The sequence below is a fragment of the Chanodichthys erythropterus genome, chromosome 21 (assembly GCF_024489055.1).
Source record: "Chanodichthys erythropterus isolate Z2021 chromosome 21, ASM2448905v1, whole genome shotgun sequence".
In the NCBI taxonomy this organism is placed as follows: domain Eukaryota; kingdom Metazoa; phylum Chordata; class Actinopteri; order Cypriniformes; family Xenocyprididae; genus Chanodichthys; species Chanodichthys erythropterus.
In genome coordinates, this window is record NC_090241.1 from 11,047,509 (window position 1) to 11,060,747 (window position 13,239).

The 13,239-nt window shown below is 38.0% G+C and overlaps 1 protein-coding gene across 2 annotated transcripts; it reads left to right on the top strand.

Moving 5' to 3' along the window:
- The first annotated feature begins 2,102 nt into the window (after nt 1–2,102).
- hyi (hydroxypyruvate isomerase) lies at nt 2,103–12,769 on the top strand. 2 transcript variants are annotated; one of them, XM_067374433.1, is made up of 8 exons: nt 2,103–2,535; nt 3,303–3,414; nt 6,439–6,553; nt 7,005–7,083; nt 7,175–7,224; nt 10,115–10,184; nt 11,471–11,622; nt 12,631–12,769. In XM_067374433.1, the coding sequence occupies exons 1-8, from the start codon at nt 2,337–2,339 to the stop codon at nt 12,721–12,723; spliced, it is 870 nt and encodes a 289-aa protein (XP_067230534.1). In that variant the 5' UTR covers nt 2,103–2,336; the 3' UTR covers nt 12,724–12,769. The 2 variants fall into 2 exon arrangements, with proteins under 2 accessions (XP_067230534.1, XP_067230536.1); XM_067374435.1 differs by having other exon boundaries at nt 2,120–2,535; nt 11,488–11,622.
- The last annotated feature ends 470 nt before the right edge of the window (nt 12,770–13,239 follow it).

A 13,239-nucleotide genomic window follows, 5' to 3' on the forward strand; every position in this document is an offset into this window, starting at 1 on the left:
CTCTAAATACGTTCACGTTTTGATCTATGACATAAAACACACCAGTTATAACCCACTTGTGATTTTTTAAACTTTTACTGTCTTAAAATCGGCGGTTGCTAACAAATTGCTAAAAGGGACTACTTCCTTTGGCGGGGACTTTAGACGTCATCATTAAAAACGGGACATTTGGACAGCATTTCTCATGAAAAAGTGGATAAGTATTCATAACAGCACAGATCATAATCAGCGAGCATGTTTTAAATAACGTTGTTTTTTAAATAAAGTTTGAGGAAGCTTGGTGGTGACGACGTTGATCCGCGACCATCGTGTGCTGTAGTCCGTTTATAGCCAACTGTTAGCCTTTTATATCTGACGACTTTATTTAGGCTTCAAAATCTATAAATGTTGTGTTAACTTGTAAAGATTATCTTGACAAAACGTGTGTCATAACCCTTTGTTAAACACAGAGCTTATTTTCTGCGATTTTCCAAAAATCTATGGGAAAAATGCATAGGCTTTCGATCGAGGGAACTCGTGCGCCCGCTAACTTCCGGGTTGGCCTACAAAAACGTGTCATCCGACGTCACGCCTCGTTGCATGCTGTGGCGCCGCCGCCATTTTGACAGGATCGCCCTCTATTACTCGTACTGAAATTAATACGGATTCTTGCTTACCTTTTGTTTTGTTTCTGCCATTAAGTGGAACGTTAACAATTTTAATGGTATTGTTTGCAGGGAATAGAAGCTATTTTATCGCATCACATGATCATTTTATTTATTTATTTATTTTTCACTGAAGTTGTGTAGAATTGTTTACAATGTTGATCTGTTTACCATGTCGCACGCTGGACGCTCACTGCTGCTTCAGCCATCATGAATATCCAAATAAATCTATGTGATCAACACACTGAGAAAAGTCGATTCATTTGTTGGAAACGTTTAAATGGTGCTTAAACAAGCATATTGAGTAGGCCTTGTCATTGTAATTCCCCTTTTCTATGTTCACGAGATTATGGGTCAAATTCAGTGGACAGACGGACACAAACACACTGTATTTTTATATTTATTTTAACAAATGACAACCACACTAAGCAATTTCCTACCTTTATAAAACCGTTATGAAGAAAATGTATAAAATGCTTGCATTTTAAGTGATACTGAAAGTTTTTGAAAATGTTGGTCTCATCTGTTTTTCTGCATGTGCTTTATTTGTAAATAGAATTTGGTCTCTTTAATATCAGTCTAAGTGCATTAAGCGTTTTTTTTTTTGAGAGGAAACCGTTTAAGATATAAACGTGTTGCGTTCATATTTTGGGCTCATTTGCATATCTACACACAGTATGCTTTAATAAATATGTACATAATTATTTGTTTGTCACATGAAGCATTTTTCTTGTTAAGCATATGAATGTCCCCGTCAAGTTCTACTAATTCACGAGCACAGTGAGAGTCAGACTTGCAAAGGTAATGTTAGTTATTAAACCAAACAAAATCAAAACTTTCAAAAACACTTAGCAATGTGATTCTTTTATTGAGTGATAAGCAGTGGGTTTAATCAATGCCATTATTAAGAGATTTGCCATCCGACGTCTTCTCGTCATCGCCTCGACCTGCTTCCCTTGGTGTTTTTACACGTAGAAAAGGCGAAAAAACGTTTTTCACTGTCTTGTTTTCTCTCAGAACGATGAGCTGAGTTACTATCACAATTATCGATGCAGCATTAATGACATACAATGGTGACATTTTTCACAATCATGACAGAAAACAAATTACTGCACCAAACTCACTAACGGAAAGATCCTGTCAAGATGGCGGATAAACAAAGAAGTTACCCAGAACTCAATGCGGCGTGAGGTCAGATTCGTATTCTCTATTACACAATTGTAAACTTCTTTTCCGTTTTTTTCTTGCTAAAATGTCTCTAATAAGTTGTTTAATGCCCATTGTGACAACGTGCACTACTGGTTGAGTTAAAACTTTTCCTTGCTTAATGGCTTTTTAGTCAAACCTTCCCTAAGAAATGAGTAAAATTGTGACAATTAGCACCAGTAACAACCTTAATAATTATAACATAATTATTAATAATAACATAAAACACACATTGTTGGGAAACATAAACTATATTTAATTATGTGTAATATTAAATAAAAACTGGGTAAACATTACCGAGAGCCTCAGCGTCAGTGCGCATGCGCGCAGAGAGACACGTGTGCAGTCAGCTGAACGCTAAGGATGTAAACACTGAGCAGCGCGTGTTGATCAAAAAGCCCTGGACCTTGATCATTCAGTTAGTTATTAGTTTTGCTGTCTGTGTCATAAACAACTGTATGTGTTTGTCCTGCTGCAGACGTTTCAATGGCCCCGTTAAAGTTTTGTGCCAATATTTCATGGCTCTTCACGGAATTGCCGGAGTTCACGCAGAGGATGCGTGCTGCTGCGCGCGCGGGGTTCCGAGCGGTCGAGGCGGCGTGGATCTACAGCGCAGACCTGAAAGAGTTAAAAGCAGTGAAGGATGAAACTGGACTCGAATTTGCACTCATAAACACACCCCCGGGTAAGACATAGTGAATGACTGACAGATGTAAATATAGACAGACAGATAGATAGATAGATAGATAGATAGATAGATAGATAGATAGATAGATAGATAGATAGATAGATTCTTTATTAAAGCGATGGGGGGAAACTGCAGTTGCAGTGATATAATGAGACGTGTTCTCTAACCTGTCAGCTCACAGTTAAAGGTCTCTGAAGGGTGCTTGTCACAGACAGGTATAAAATAACTTTCAGTTCATTGGTCACAGACATAATGGTGCTTCATATGCAGATAGAACTGCTTAATGGAATAGATCCGACCTTTCTCAACTCATGGGGGAAGCATGTACCGGTTACACTGACCTGATGCAATTCTGCTCTGATGTAAGACTTGTTGCACCAATCACCATTTAACACTATTGAAATTCCTCCTTGTTTTCTTAATTAAGCTTTAAAATGCAGACCTCATGCAAACTGTTTTGTAGATAATTTCAGTCTTAAGTGTGCAGTCTATCATTAGGTTTTAACTTATATATCCTCCACCATTTTGTGCATCAAAGTGACTTACACATAAGGGTTTTTTGTCAAGGAATCATATTTAATTCATACATACAGTCATACAGAAAAGTTAGAAAATTGTAAAAAGTGATACGCTGCAAACATTTCTGGAAGATGTTGCCAATGCGGATAGAAAGCTTGGCATTTAAAATCTCACTGATAATGTCATAATGGCTTGAAATGTCATGATGAATATTATGTGTTATTTGTTGTCATTTTGTCTTCTAGGAGATTTAAATGCAGGAGATTTGGGATTGGGTGCTGTTCCTGGAAGAGAGCAGGAATTCAGGCAAGGTTTGGATCTGGCGGTGCGGTTCGCCAAAGCACTGGACTGCAGAAGGTACTAGTGTGAGTCTTACACTGTGTTGATGTTTGAAGAGTAGGATTTTAGTCCAGTGCTGCGGGGAGGACAAATTTTTGTAGGGCAAAACCCAGAGATAAGTTAAGGTTTATTAGCACTTCTGGTTCCATTGTAAATGGGTTTTTGTTTAAATGCCTGATAGAAGTGTACTGCACAAGTCCTGAAAAGTGAAGTCGTAACATTTCGCCCCCTGTTGGCTGGCTGCAGTACAGGTCATAAACCCCGCCCTCTCCATGTAATCGAATGGGACGTGACCATTCGATGTTTTGTTATGGAAAGGCCATAGCTGATCTGTTGGTTCTTGTCACAGGGCCTGCGGTGCGCTTGCGGCATTCTGAAAAGTTGAGAATTTTTCAACACGATGTGCCTGGAAAAAGCACCGCATGCGCGTCTTGACCGCATTGCTTTCATTATAAGCACACCTGCAGCTCGGCTACATTTGAAATAACTGACTTGCACGTGGAAAAGACGCAATATGTGAACGGCCTCGCAGAACTTCTTAAAGCAAAGCATCGCAAGCATCTTTTGCTTTTCTGTGAGCACAGCTGTTGCACTGCGGTGAAAGAAAGCCATGACTTTTCTCACACGACCAAGCAAGAGACTGACGCAAGAAACGTTTTAAACCTTAAAAAGTTTAAACACTTACTGAACTAGAGAGCTGATTGAGACACACCGTTATACGCGGTGACAACCCGGCTTCTCTCACTGCCACCTCCATGTTGCAGAGTAGGTCACGTCGGTAGCTCAACCAATAAGATTAGACTTTCGTCATATCGTAAAAGTATCACCATCACTCTACGATACATATCGTAACATTTTTGCATCGCGAAATATCGTACTGCGATATATCGTTACACCCCTATTTTCAGATCATCCTCTTCCTCAGTGTAGAGGGAGCGTGTGTGTGTGTGTGTGTGTGTGTGTGTGTGTGTGTGGTTGCCAGATTGCAAAGATTAAGTAAAACGTGTTCTTTTCATCAAAGATATTGGATGTGTTGATTTATTCACAGTTATCATTTAATGACATTGGTGTCGTCTCTCGTCGTCTACTCTTAGTCATGGAAAAAAAGAATCTTTTTTGTCATAGTTTTCATTGACAAAATTAACATTGGTGCCCATACAAGTAATTCCACCCTTAATGATGTGATACAGGGCCATACTTGAAAAAAAGAAAAAGAAATATGCATTAGACCCTCCTTTAAATAAAGACTGAAAGAGTTGTCAGAAGCTTAGTGATGATGTTGAATTCATGTGAACATGGTGTAGTTCGTTATAAACGTTTATCTTTTTACTTCTGTACTTCTTTAAATTTCATAAATGATGTTTTAATTTGTGAAGATTATCATGATGAACAAAATGTTTAAAGGTGCCCTAGAACTTTTTTTAAAAAGATGTAATATAAGTTTAAGGTGTCCCCTGAATGTGTCTGTGAAGTTTCAGCTCAAAATACCCCATAGATTTTTTTATTCATTTTTTTAACTGCCTATTTTGGGGCATCATTATAAATGAGCCAATTCAGGGTGTGTGGCCCTTTAATTCTCGTGCGCCACGTCCCAAGAGCTCGCGCTTGCCTTAAACAACATAAAAAAAGTTCACACAGATAATATAACCCTCAAAATGGATCTTTACAAAGTGTTCGTCATGCAGCATGTCTAATCGCGTAAGTACAGTGTTTATTTGGATGTTTACATTTGATTCTAAATGAATTTGTGCTCCGTGGCTAACGGCTAATGCTACACTGTTGGAGAGATTTATAAAGAATGAAGTTGTGTTTATGAATTATACAGACTGCAAGTGTTTAAAAATGAAAATGCAACGGCTCTTGTCTCCGTGAATACAGTAAGAAACAATGGTAACTTTAACCACATTTAACAGTACATTAGCAACATGCTAACGAAACATTTAGAAAGACAATTTACAAATATCACTAAAAATATCATGTTATCATGAATCATGTCAGTTATTATCGCTCCATCTGCCATTTTTCACCATTGTTCTTGCTTGCTTACCTAGTCTGTTGATTCACCTGTGCACAGATCCAGACATTACTGGCTGCCCTTGTCAAATGCCTTTCATAATGTTGGGAACATGAGCTGGCATATGCAAATATTGGGGCCGTACACCCCGACTGTTATGTAACAGTCGGTGTTATGTTGAGATTCGCCTGTTCTTCGGAGGTCTTTTAAACAAATGAGATTTATATAAGAAGGAGGAAACAATGGAGTTTGAGGCTCACTGTATGTCATGTACTGAACTCTTGTTATTTAACTATGCCAAGATAAATTCAATTTTTGAATCTAGGGCACCTTTTAAGAATCATAAATGTTTGTTGATCAGAGTTTATTCTCTGCAAGAATATAAAAGCCAATGGAAAAATCCTATTGTTTTTTTGTCGAAGGGAGCCGGGTAATGCTAACATCCGGGTTGGCCTACAAAAATGACCATCACGGCAGCGCTCTATGGCAGTTCAGTTTTTGCCGGGATACTAGTCCTGATGCTGCAGAAATACAAACAGTGATCAAATTGAAGTGTTGGATTTACATGAAAGAGATCACTTTTATTAGTTGTTGCTTGGTGTCTGGTAAGGACACAAAATGCATAATGCAACTATAACAGGGATGCATCAGTTCAATGACCTGATTTATATTCACAGTAGACCGTTCTAAGTTCCCTTCACATTATGTAAACAAAAAACAGCCTACTGAAACTGATAGAATGGGAAACAGAACTTAAGCGTCTAGACATGAAGGTTCACGCTGTTACTCACTAAAATATTATCAGATCTGCTGAAATCATCTCTCTGGGGGCTTGCGTCTATGCAGCACTGCCCCATATGTCTAAATGTCTTATCTAACACATTCACATCCTCCACGGGAACCTTGTTTTCTCAATCAGCTGCGATTTTGCAGGCGATCTTGAGACGTACGCAGTAGGTGATCAGCTGAGGATGTTTTACCGCGTTTTACCTCTGCTGAGAGTAACTCATGCTAATGTTTCTCTTCAGGATCCACTTGATGGCTGGGAGGGTGCCTGCGGGGGCGGACCGCTCTGCCGTTGCCATGGAGATGGAGGACACCTTTGTGCAGAACCTGAAACATGCTGCAGGTGTCCTCTCAAAGGTGACCTCCGCCCCCTTTACTGCATCATAATGTGTCGCATGGCAGAGGGCCAGAATTTGTGTTTATATTCCACTGTAGAAGTTCAGGGCATTTTCTGTGAAGTTTTCTTTATAGAGTTTTCTCTGCGTTTCACAATGACAACAGTGGTTTGGCTAGAGTATTTTGATACAGTAGGCTATGTTGTGTGTTAAATGTTAAAGTCACATAAGTCAATTTTCACAAAAATTTGAGACAGCACAACTGTTTTCAACATTGATAATAATCAGAAATATTTCTTAAGCAGCAAATCAGCATATTAGAATGATTTCTGAAGGATCATGTGACACTGAAGACTGGAGTAATGATGCTGAAAATTCAGCTTTGATCACAGGAATTAATTACATTTTAAAACATGTTAAATTAGAAATCATCAGCCGTGGCTCTTTCTTTTGTGTTGTTCTTCGCTGTACAGGAAGGAATTCTTGGATTGATCGAACCAATCAACACCAGGATAACAGATCCACGATATTTCCTCGACTCCCCAAACCAAGGTAAGAAGGTTTTTCCCCCCAAGGATGATTGTGTATTTTGTGTCCAGATTATTTACGCGTGTGTTTTTGTCTTTATCTTCACGTCCCGTAGCTGCAGTGATTCTACAGAGAGTCAGTCATCCCAGCATCAGGATGCAGATGGTGAGCAGAACACATACTCCACAACATTTGAATTTTTCCCTAAAGTCAAGGTTTTTATTTTATCATTATTTTATCATTATTCATGCAGCTTTTGTTCATGTTCTTAAATTGAGAGACATAAAATATTTGTACTTTTTTCAGGATCACTGAAAATGAAAATGAGTGAAGGTGATTCTAAACGTTGAACTGGTTTAAGACAAACTTTGTCTTATATATTCAGATTAATTTTTACTTAAAGCTGCAGTTTGTTTTTTTGGGGGGGGGGTTTGGGTTAAAATGATCCAAAATCAATTTTTGAGCAAGTACATAACCAGCCAGTGTTCAAAACTATCTCCCCACCTTAGCCCGATTCATAACGGTAAGCTTGTAATAATGTTTTCTAATTCAGGTGGTACTGGTGGGTTTCCGCGGGAAATTCGAGCATGCAGCCATTCGTCTTTGTGTCATTACATCACATCTGTGATGCTAAATCACATGTAACAGATAATTTTTAGCCTTTTCTCACTGCATCTGAATAATTAAACTTATCATTTTGATGGTGGATTGTATGGTATGACAAATTAATGTTAGAGATTAGACTGTACAGAAATTGAAATCTACAGGTAACTAATACACACTAAATACACAGTCATGCAATGCTGATGTTGTTAACATTAACAGTTTGAGAAGGAAGTATAACAATAATAATTTGAATGGTTTGATGTGATATGAGCTAAGCAATCGTTAGATTTAAAGGTGCCCTAGAATTGAAAAATTTAATTTATATTGGCATAGTTAAATAACAAGAGTTTAGTACATGGAAATGACATACAGTGAGTTTCAAACTCCATTGTTTCCTCCTTTTATAAATCTCATTTGTTTAAAAGACCTCCGAAGAACAGGCGAATCTCAAAATAACACCGACTGTTATGTAACAGTCGGGGTGTACGCCCCCAATATTTGCATATGCCAGCCCATGTTCCCAACATTATGAAAGTCATTACACAAGGGCAGCCAGTAATGTCTGGATCTGTGCACAGCTGAATGAACAGACTAGATAAGCAAGCAAGAACAACAGTGAAAAATGGAAGATGGAGCGATAATAACTGACATGATCCATGATGTCATGATATTTTTAGTGATATTTGTAAATTGTCTTTCTAAATGTTTTGTTAGCATGTTGCTAATGTACTGTTAAATGTGGTTAAAGTTACCATAGTTTCTTACTGTATTCACGGAGACAAGAGCCGTCGCTATTTTCATTTTTAAACACTTGCAGTCTGTATAATTCATAAACACAACTTCATTCTTTATAAATCTCTCCAACAGTGTGTAATGTTAGCTTTAGCCACGGAGCACAGTCTCAAATTCATTCAGAATCAAATGTAAACACCCAAATAAATACTATACTCACATGACCCGAAGCATGCATGCAGCATACATGACGAACATTTTGTAAAGATCCATTTGAGGGTTATATTAGCTGTGTGAACTTTGTAAATGCACTGTATTATAGAGTCGCGAGCTCGATGGGCAGGGAGCGCAATATTTAAACGGCCAGCAGCCCTGAATCGGTGCATAGTTAATGATGCCCCAAAATAGGCAGTTAAAAAAATTAATTGTATTTTGAGCTGAAACTTCACAGACACAGTCAGGGGACACCTTAGACTTATATTACATCTTGTAAAATAACGTTCGATGGCACCTTTAAATCACTGTTGGCAAGCGCTATTTATTGTAATGCTTTTTTTTTTCTCAGTTGTTCAGAAAAAAAGTGACAGATGTGTTACTTGTTTCAGATGACATTTTCCGGTGAAAATTCTTATAGAATCTGTGATTCCGAAGTACAGTATCCACACCGATGTGGTGACTGACAGAAAACATTAGATTCATCCACGCTGAGGAGCCGTGCCAATACACAACCCACCTAAAGATGATAATTCTGCAAATAACTGCAATTGCAGGTTTCAAACAGAGATGGCGACAAAGAGGCAAAACTTTAAACATATTTGTATTTTTTTTTACATTTTAATTTTTACCCTAGAAACTATGGAAGCTTGTTCCATCACAGAATAAAAAAGTCATGTCACAATTCTGATAATTTTGAGTTTGTCTCGCAATTGACTTTATTTCTCGCAATTCCGAGATAGGATAAAAACTCAGAATTGTGAGATTTAGGGTATGTTTAAACGACAGAAATGTAACTAAAAACGGAAAAATACATGGTAATGCTTCCAAAAATTTTGAAACCCATTTTTAAAACTTTTCATTCTCAGGTTCCCAAAATGCTGTTATGTAAATGGCCAAAACTAATAAAAAGTTTTCCGTTTTTATGTGAAAACAGTGTATAAAACACAGTTGCGAGGAAAAAAAAGTCATCCACTAAAAAAAACAAAAAAAAAAACAAACACAAAAACCTCAGCAACCACATAGTGAAACCCACTCACGTTTTCTGTTAGAATCTAGTTATCTGCTCTTTCAAACTGTCTTGTTACGCATTTTACCTTAATTCGTGTTGTGTTTGTAGCAGCAGTGAGATATGAGCATCATGTGAAGTCATTTTCACTTATCTTATTACGGAGCGGCTGCACTGCACATGCTGTCCTTTCCAGGATAATAAAATCACTTTCAGCGCTTTTTGATTCCTGGGCTGAATAAATCATATGAGGGGAGTTTGTCGAGGGACTCGCCGGAGGGATGCCGGTGCATTAGGCAGCTGCTGTGTTTGTTTCCAGACGGTGAAAGAAGGACTTGAGTGTGTTTCTGAATGGCCCTCTGTCACCAGCTCAGCTCCGTCTGAGGGAACATAAAACCCACAGCGAAGATGATCAACCGCGATCTAGAGCAACACCAGTTAGAAGCAGATGTATGACTTCAGATTACACAACACTGTCACTCTCTCTTTTTGCAGGACATCTACCACTGGCAGATCATGGATGGCAACTTAACGCAAAATATACGCAAATACTTACCAATGACAGGTAAATGTGGTACTCTTAAAGTCAGCTTGAAATTAGAGCTTATCTTACACTCTTGAAGGGTTAGTTCACCCAAAAATAAAAATTCTGTCATTAATTACTCACGCTCATGTCGTTCCACACCCGTAAGACCTTTGTTCACAAATTCAGTTATTTTTGATAAAATCCGATGGCGCAGTGAGGCCTCCATTGAGAGCAAGATCATTTAGACTTTCAAACGCCCAGAAAAGTACTAAAGATTTATTTAAAACAGTTCATCTGACTACAGTGGTTCAACCTTAATGTTATGAAGCGACGAGAATACTTTTTGTGCGCCAAAAAAACCCAAACAAAATAATTACTTTATTTAACAATAATTGATGGGCGATTTCAAAACACTGCTTCATGAAGCTACGAAGCTTTACGAATATTTTGTTCTGTATCAGTGGTTTGGAGTGTGTATCAAACGATCTCAAACTGCCATAGTCACGTGATTTCAGAAAACGAGGCTTCGTTATGTCATAAGTGTTTCGAAATTTCAATGGTTCACCACTGGGGGGCGTGGCTCTGGCAGTTTGATACACGCTCCGAACCACTGATTCAAAACAAAAGATTTGTGAAGACAAAGTCGTTATTTTGTTTTTTGGTTTACAAAAAGTATTCTCGTCGCTTTATAACATTAAGGTTGAACCACTGTAGTCACATGAACTGTTTTAAATGTTTTTAGTATCTTTCTGGGCTCTCAATGCAGGCCTCCCTGAGCCATCAGATTTGATCAAAAATATCTTAATTTGTATTCCGAAGGTGAACGAAGGTCTTACGGGTGTGGAATAACACGAGGGTGAGTAATTAAAGACAGCATTTTAATTTTGGGGTGAACTAACCCTTTGCAGACCAACACCGACAGTCACCAGATTACGGCACATCACTTTTAGACATTCTAACACTGATTAAGCATTGGTGAAAACAAGCTCTGACAGATGCCAGCAGACTCTGACATGGGTAACACACTGATATGACAAAACCTGACAAAGTGTCTGTGGGCGCGGTGTAAATTGGCCTTTAAAAACAAAAGTTCTTTGTTGGCATTCCATGAGAACCATGGAACTTTTTGTTAATATTTTGAATAAGATTTAATTTTTATATTTTCTGTTTTCATTGTAACTTTGTTGTTTTAGTCATGTTTAAGTTTTAGTTTATTTCAAGTAATGTTTAATTCAAGTTTATGTTTTTAATTTTAGTTTTAGTTAACTATAGGCAAGAAACAGCCATGAATTGCAGAGGAAAATCTGTCAATTGACTCCTCACAGCTTTTCCGCTGTCACAGGTCACATCCAGATCGCTCAAGTTCCTGACCGCCATGAGCCAGACAGCGACGGAGAGCTCAGTTTCTCATACCTCTTTAAACTGCTGGAGGAGCTGGACTATCAGGATTACATCGGCTGCGAATACAAACCTCAGGGTGAGTAAAGGAAAGGTCACTTGGCTCAATGCCAGTTTATGAGGACTGAAATTACTCATGTTTCTCCATGAATGTTTAAAGGGAGACATCACCCAAAAATGAAAATGTGATGTTTATCTGCTTACCCCCTGGGCATCCAAGATGTAGGTGACTTCGTTTCTTCAATAGAACACAAATGATGATTTTTAACTCCAACCGTTGCAGTCTGTCAGTCTTATAATGCATGTCAATGGTAACAAAATCTATGAGAGTAAATAAAACTTGTTTAGACAAATCCAAATTAAACCCTGTGGCTCGTGAGTTTAACAGTATTTATATCATTTTTTACCTCTAAAACACCACTATGTCCAACTGCCTTGAGCGTGCACACGGCATCCGGATACACAGTGCACAAACATTATAGGTACGACAGCTAATCAAAATGGTACTTACTTGCGTTTATCCGGATTGTTCAAACCGACTTAAAACTAAAAGATTATGTTCTCTTGCGCGACAACTGTTGTACTTCAGGCACCATTATTAAACTACGCCAGAGCGCGTACACACCTCACGCACTGGATGCCGTGCGCGCGATCAAGGCAGTTGGACATAGTGGTGTATTAGAGGTAATAAATGATATAAATACTATTCGGTTTCTCACACAAACCGATCGTTTCGTGTTTTAGGACATCAATGTGTCGCCACGAGCCGCAGGGTTTAATTTGGATTTGTCTGTGCTTGTTTTTTTACTCTCATAGATTTTGTTACCATTGACATGCATTATACGACTAACACTGCAACGGTTGGAGTTAAAAATCATCATTTCTGTTCTACTGAAGAAACAAAATCACCTACATTTCAGATGCCCTGGGGGTAAGCAGATAAACATCAAATTTTCATTTTTGGGTGAACTATCACTTTAAGATTTAACACTTTACAATAAATGCTGTTCAACAAGTCTTAAGTTGCAAAGAGTATAGAGAGAAATGTAATTCTTGGTAATTCACATTTGGAAATGTGATTCTCCAGGGACCACGGAAGCGGGTCTGGACTGGGTCACAAGATACTGGAACAGTCACAACCGAGGACCAATTTAATTCCTTAAATTCCTCCATATTCTAAAAGGGCACCGTGTATTAAAATGCCAAGACTGTAATTTTCTACAGCTTAAAACAGCTTAAAACTCCCATTTTCAATTGTTTTATTTTTTAATATTTCACTTGTGCATGGCTGTCAATAGCTATGAAATGGCATTGGACATAAAGAACACTTCAGATGTTTTAATTTAAGATTTAATGTCAAGCGTTTTTTTTTTTCTTACAAATCCACCTCTATTTACATAATGTACAAATTACAACATTCTCAGACTTGAAATGCTAATTAATGCTCTAACTTTTTAATAAATCTTTCTTCCAAAAATGTCCAGTGTCCTTCAAGAAAACAATAGTAAAACACATTTTATTCTTCAGTTTTTGTCATTATGGGAGTTGAATCATCCCGATACATTTGGTTTCCTGCATGTGAAAAGCGTGTCAAAGGTTTGCCATGATCTTTGCACGTCTAGTGTCGTCTCATTAGTAGGACTAATTGTTATGCCGCCCTTGATGATGAATGTACATGAAGACCATGCGACTATTT

Coding starts and splice junctions, on each gene's coding strand:
- hyi (XM_067374433.1), top strand. CDS start 2,337: ATGGCCCCGTTAAAGTTTTGTGCCAATATTTCATGGCTCTTCACGGAA. Junction 2,536..3,302: donor ACTCATAAACACACCCCCGG/GTAAGACATAGT, acceptor TTTGTCTTCTAG/GAGATTTAAATGCAGGAGAT. Junction 3,415..6,438: donor AAAGCACTGGACTGCAGAAG/GTACTAGTGTGA, acceptor GTTTCTCTTCAG/GATCCACTTGATGGCTGGGA.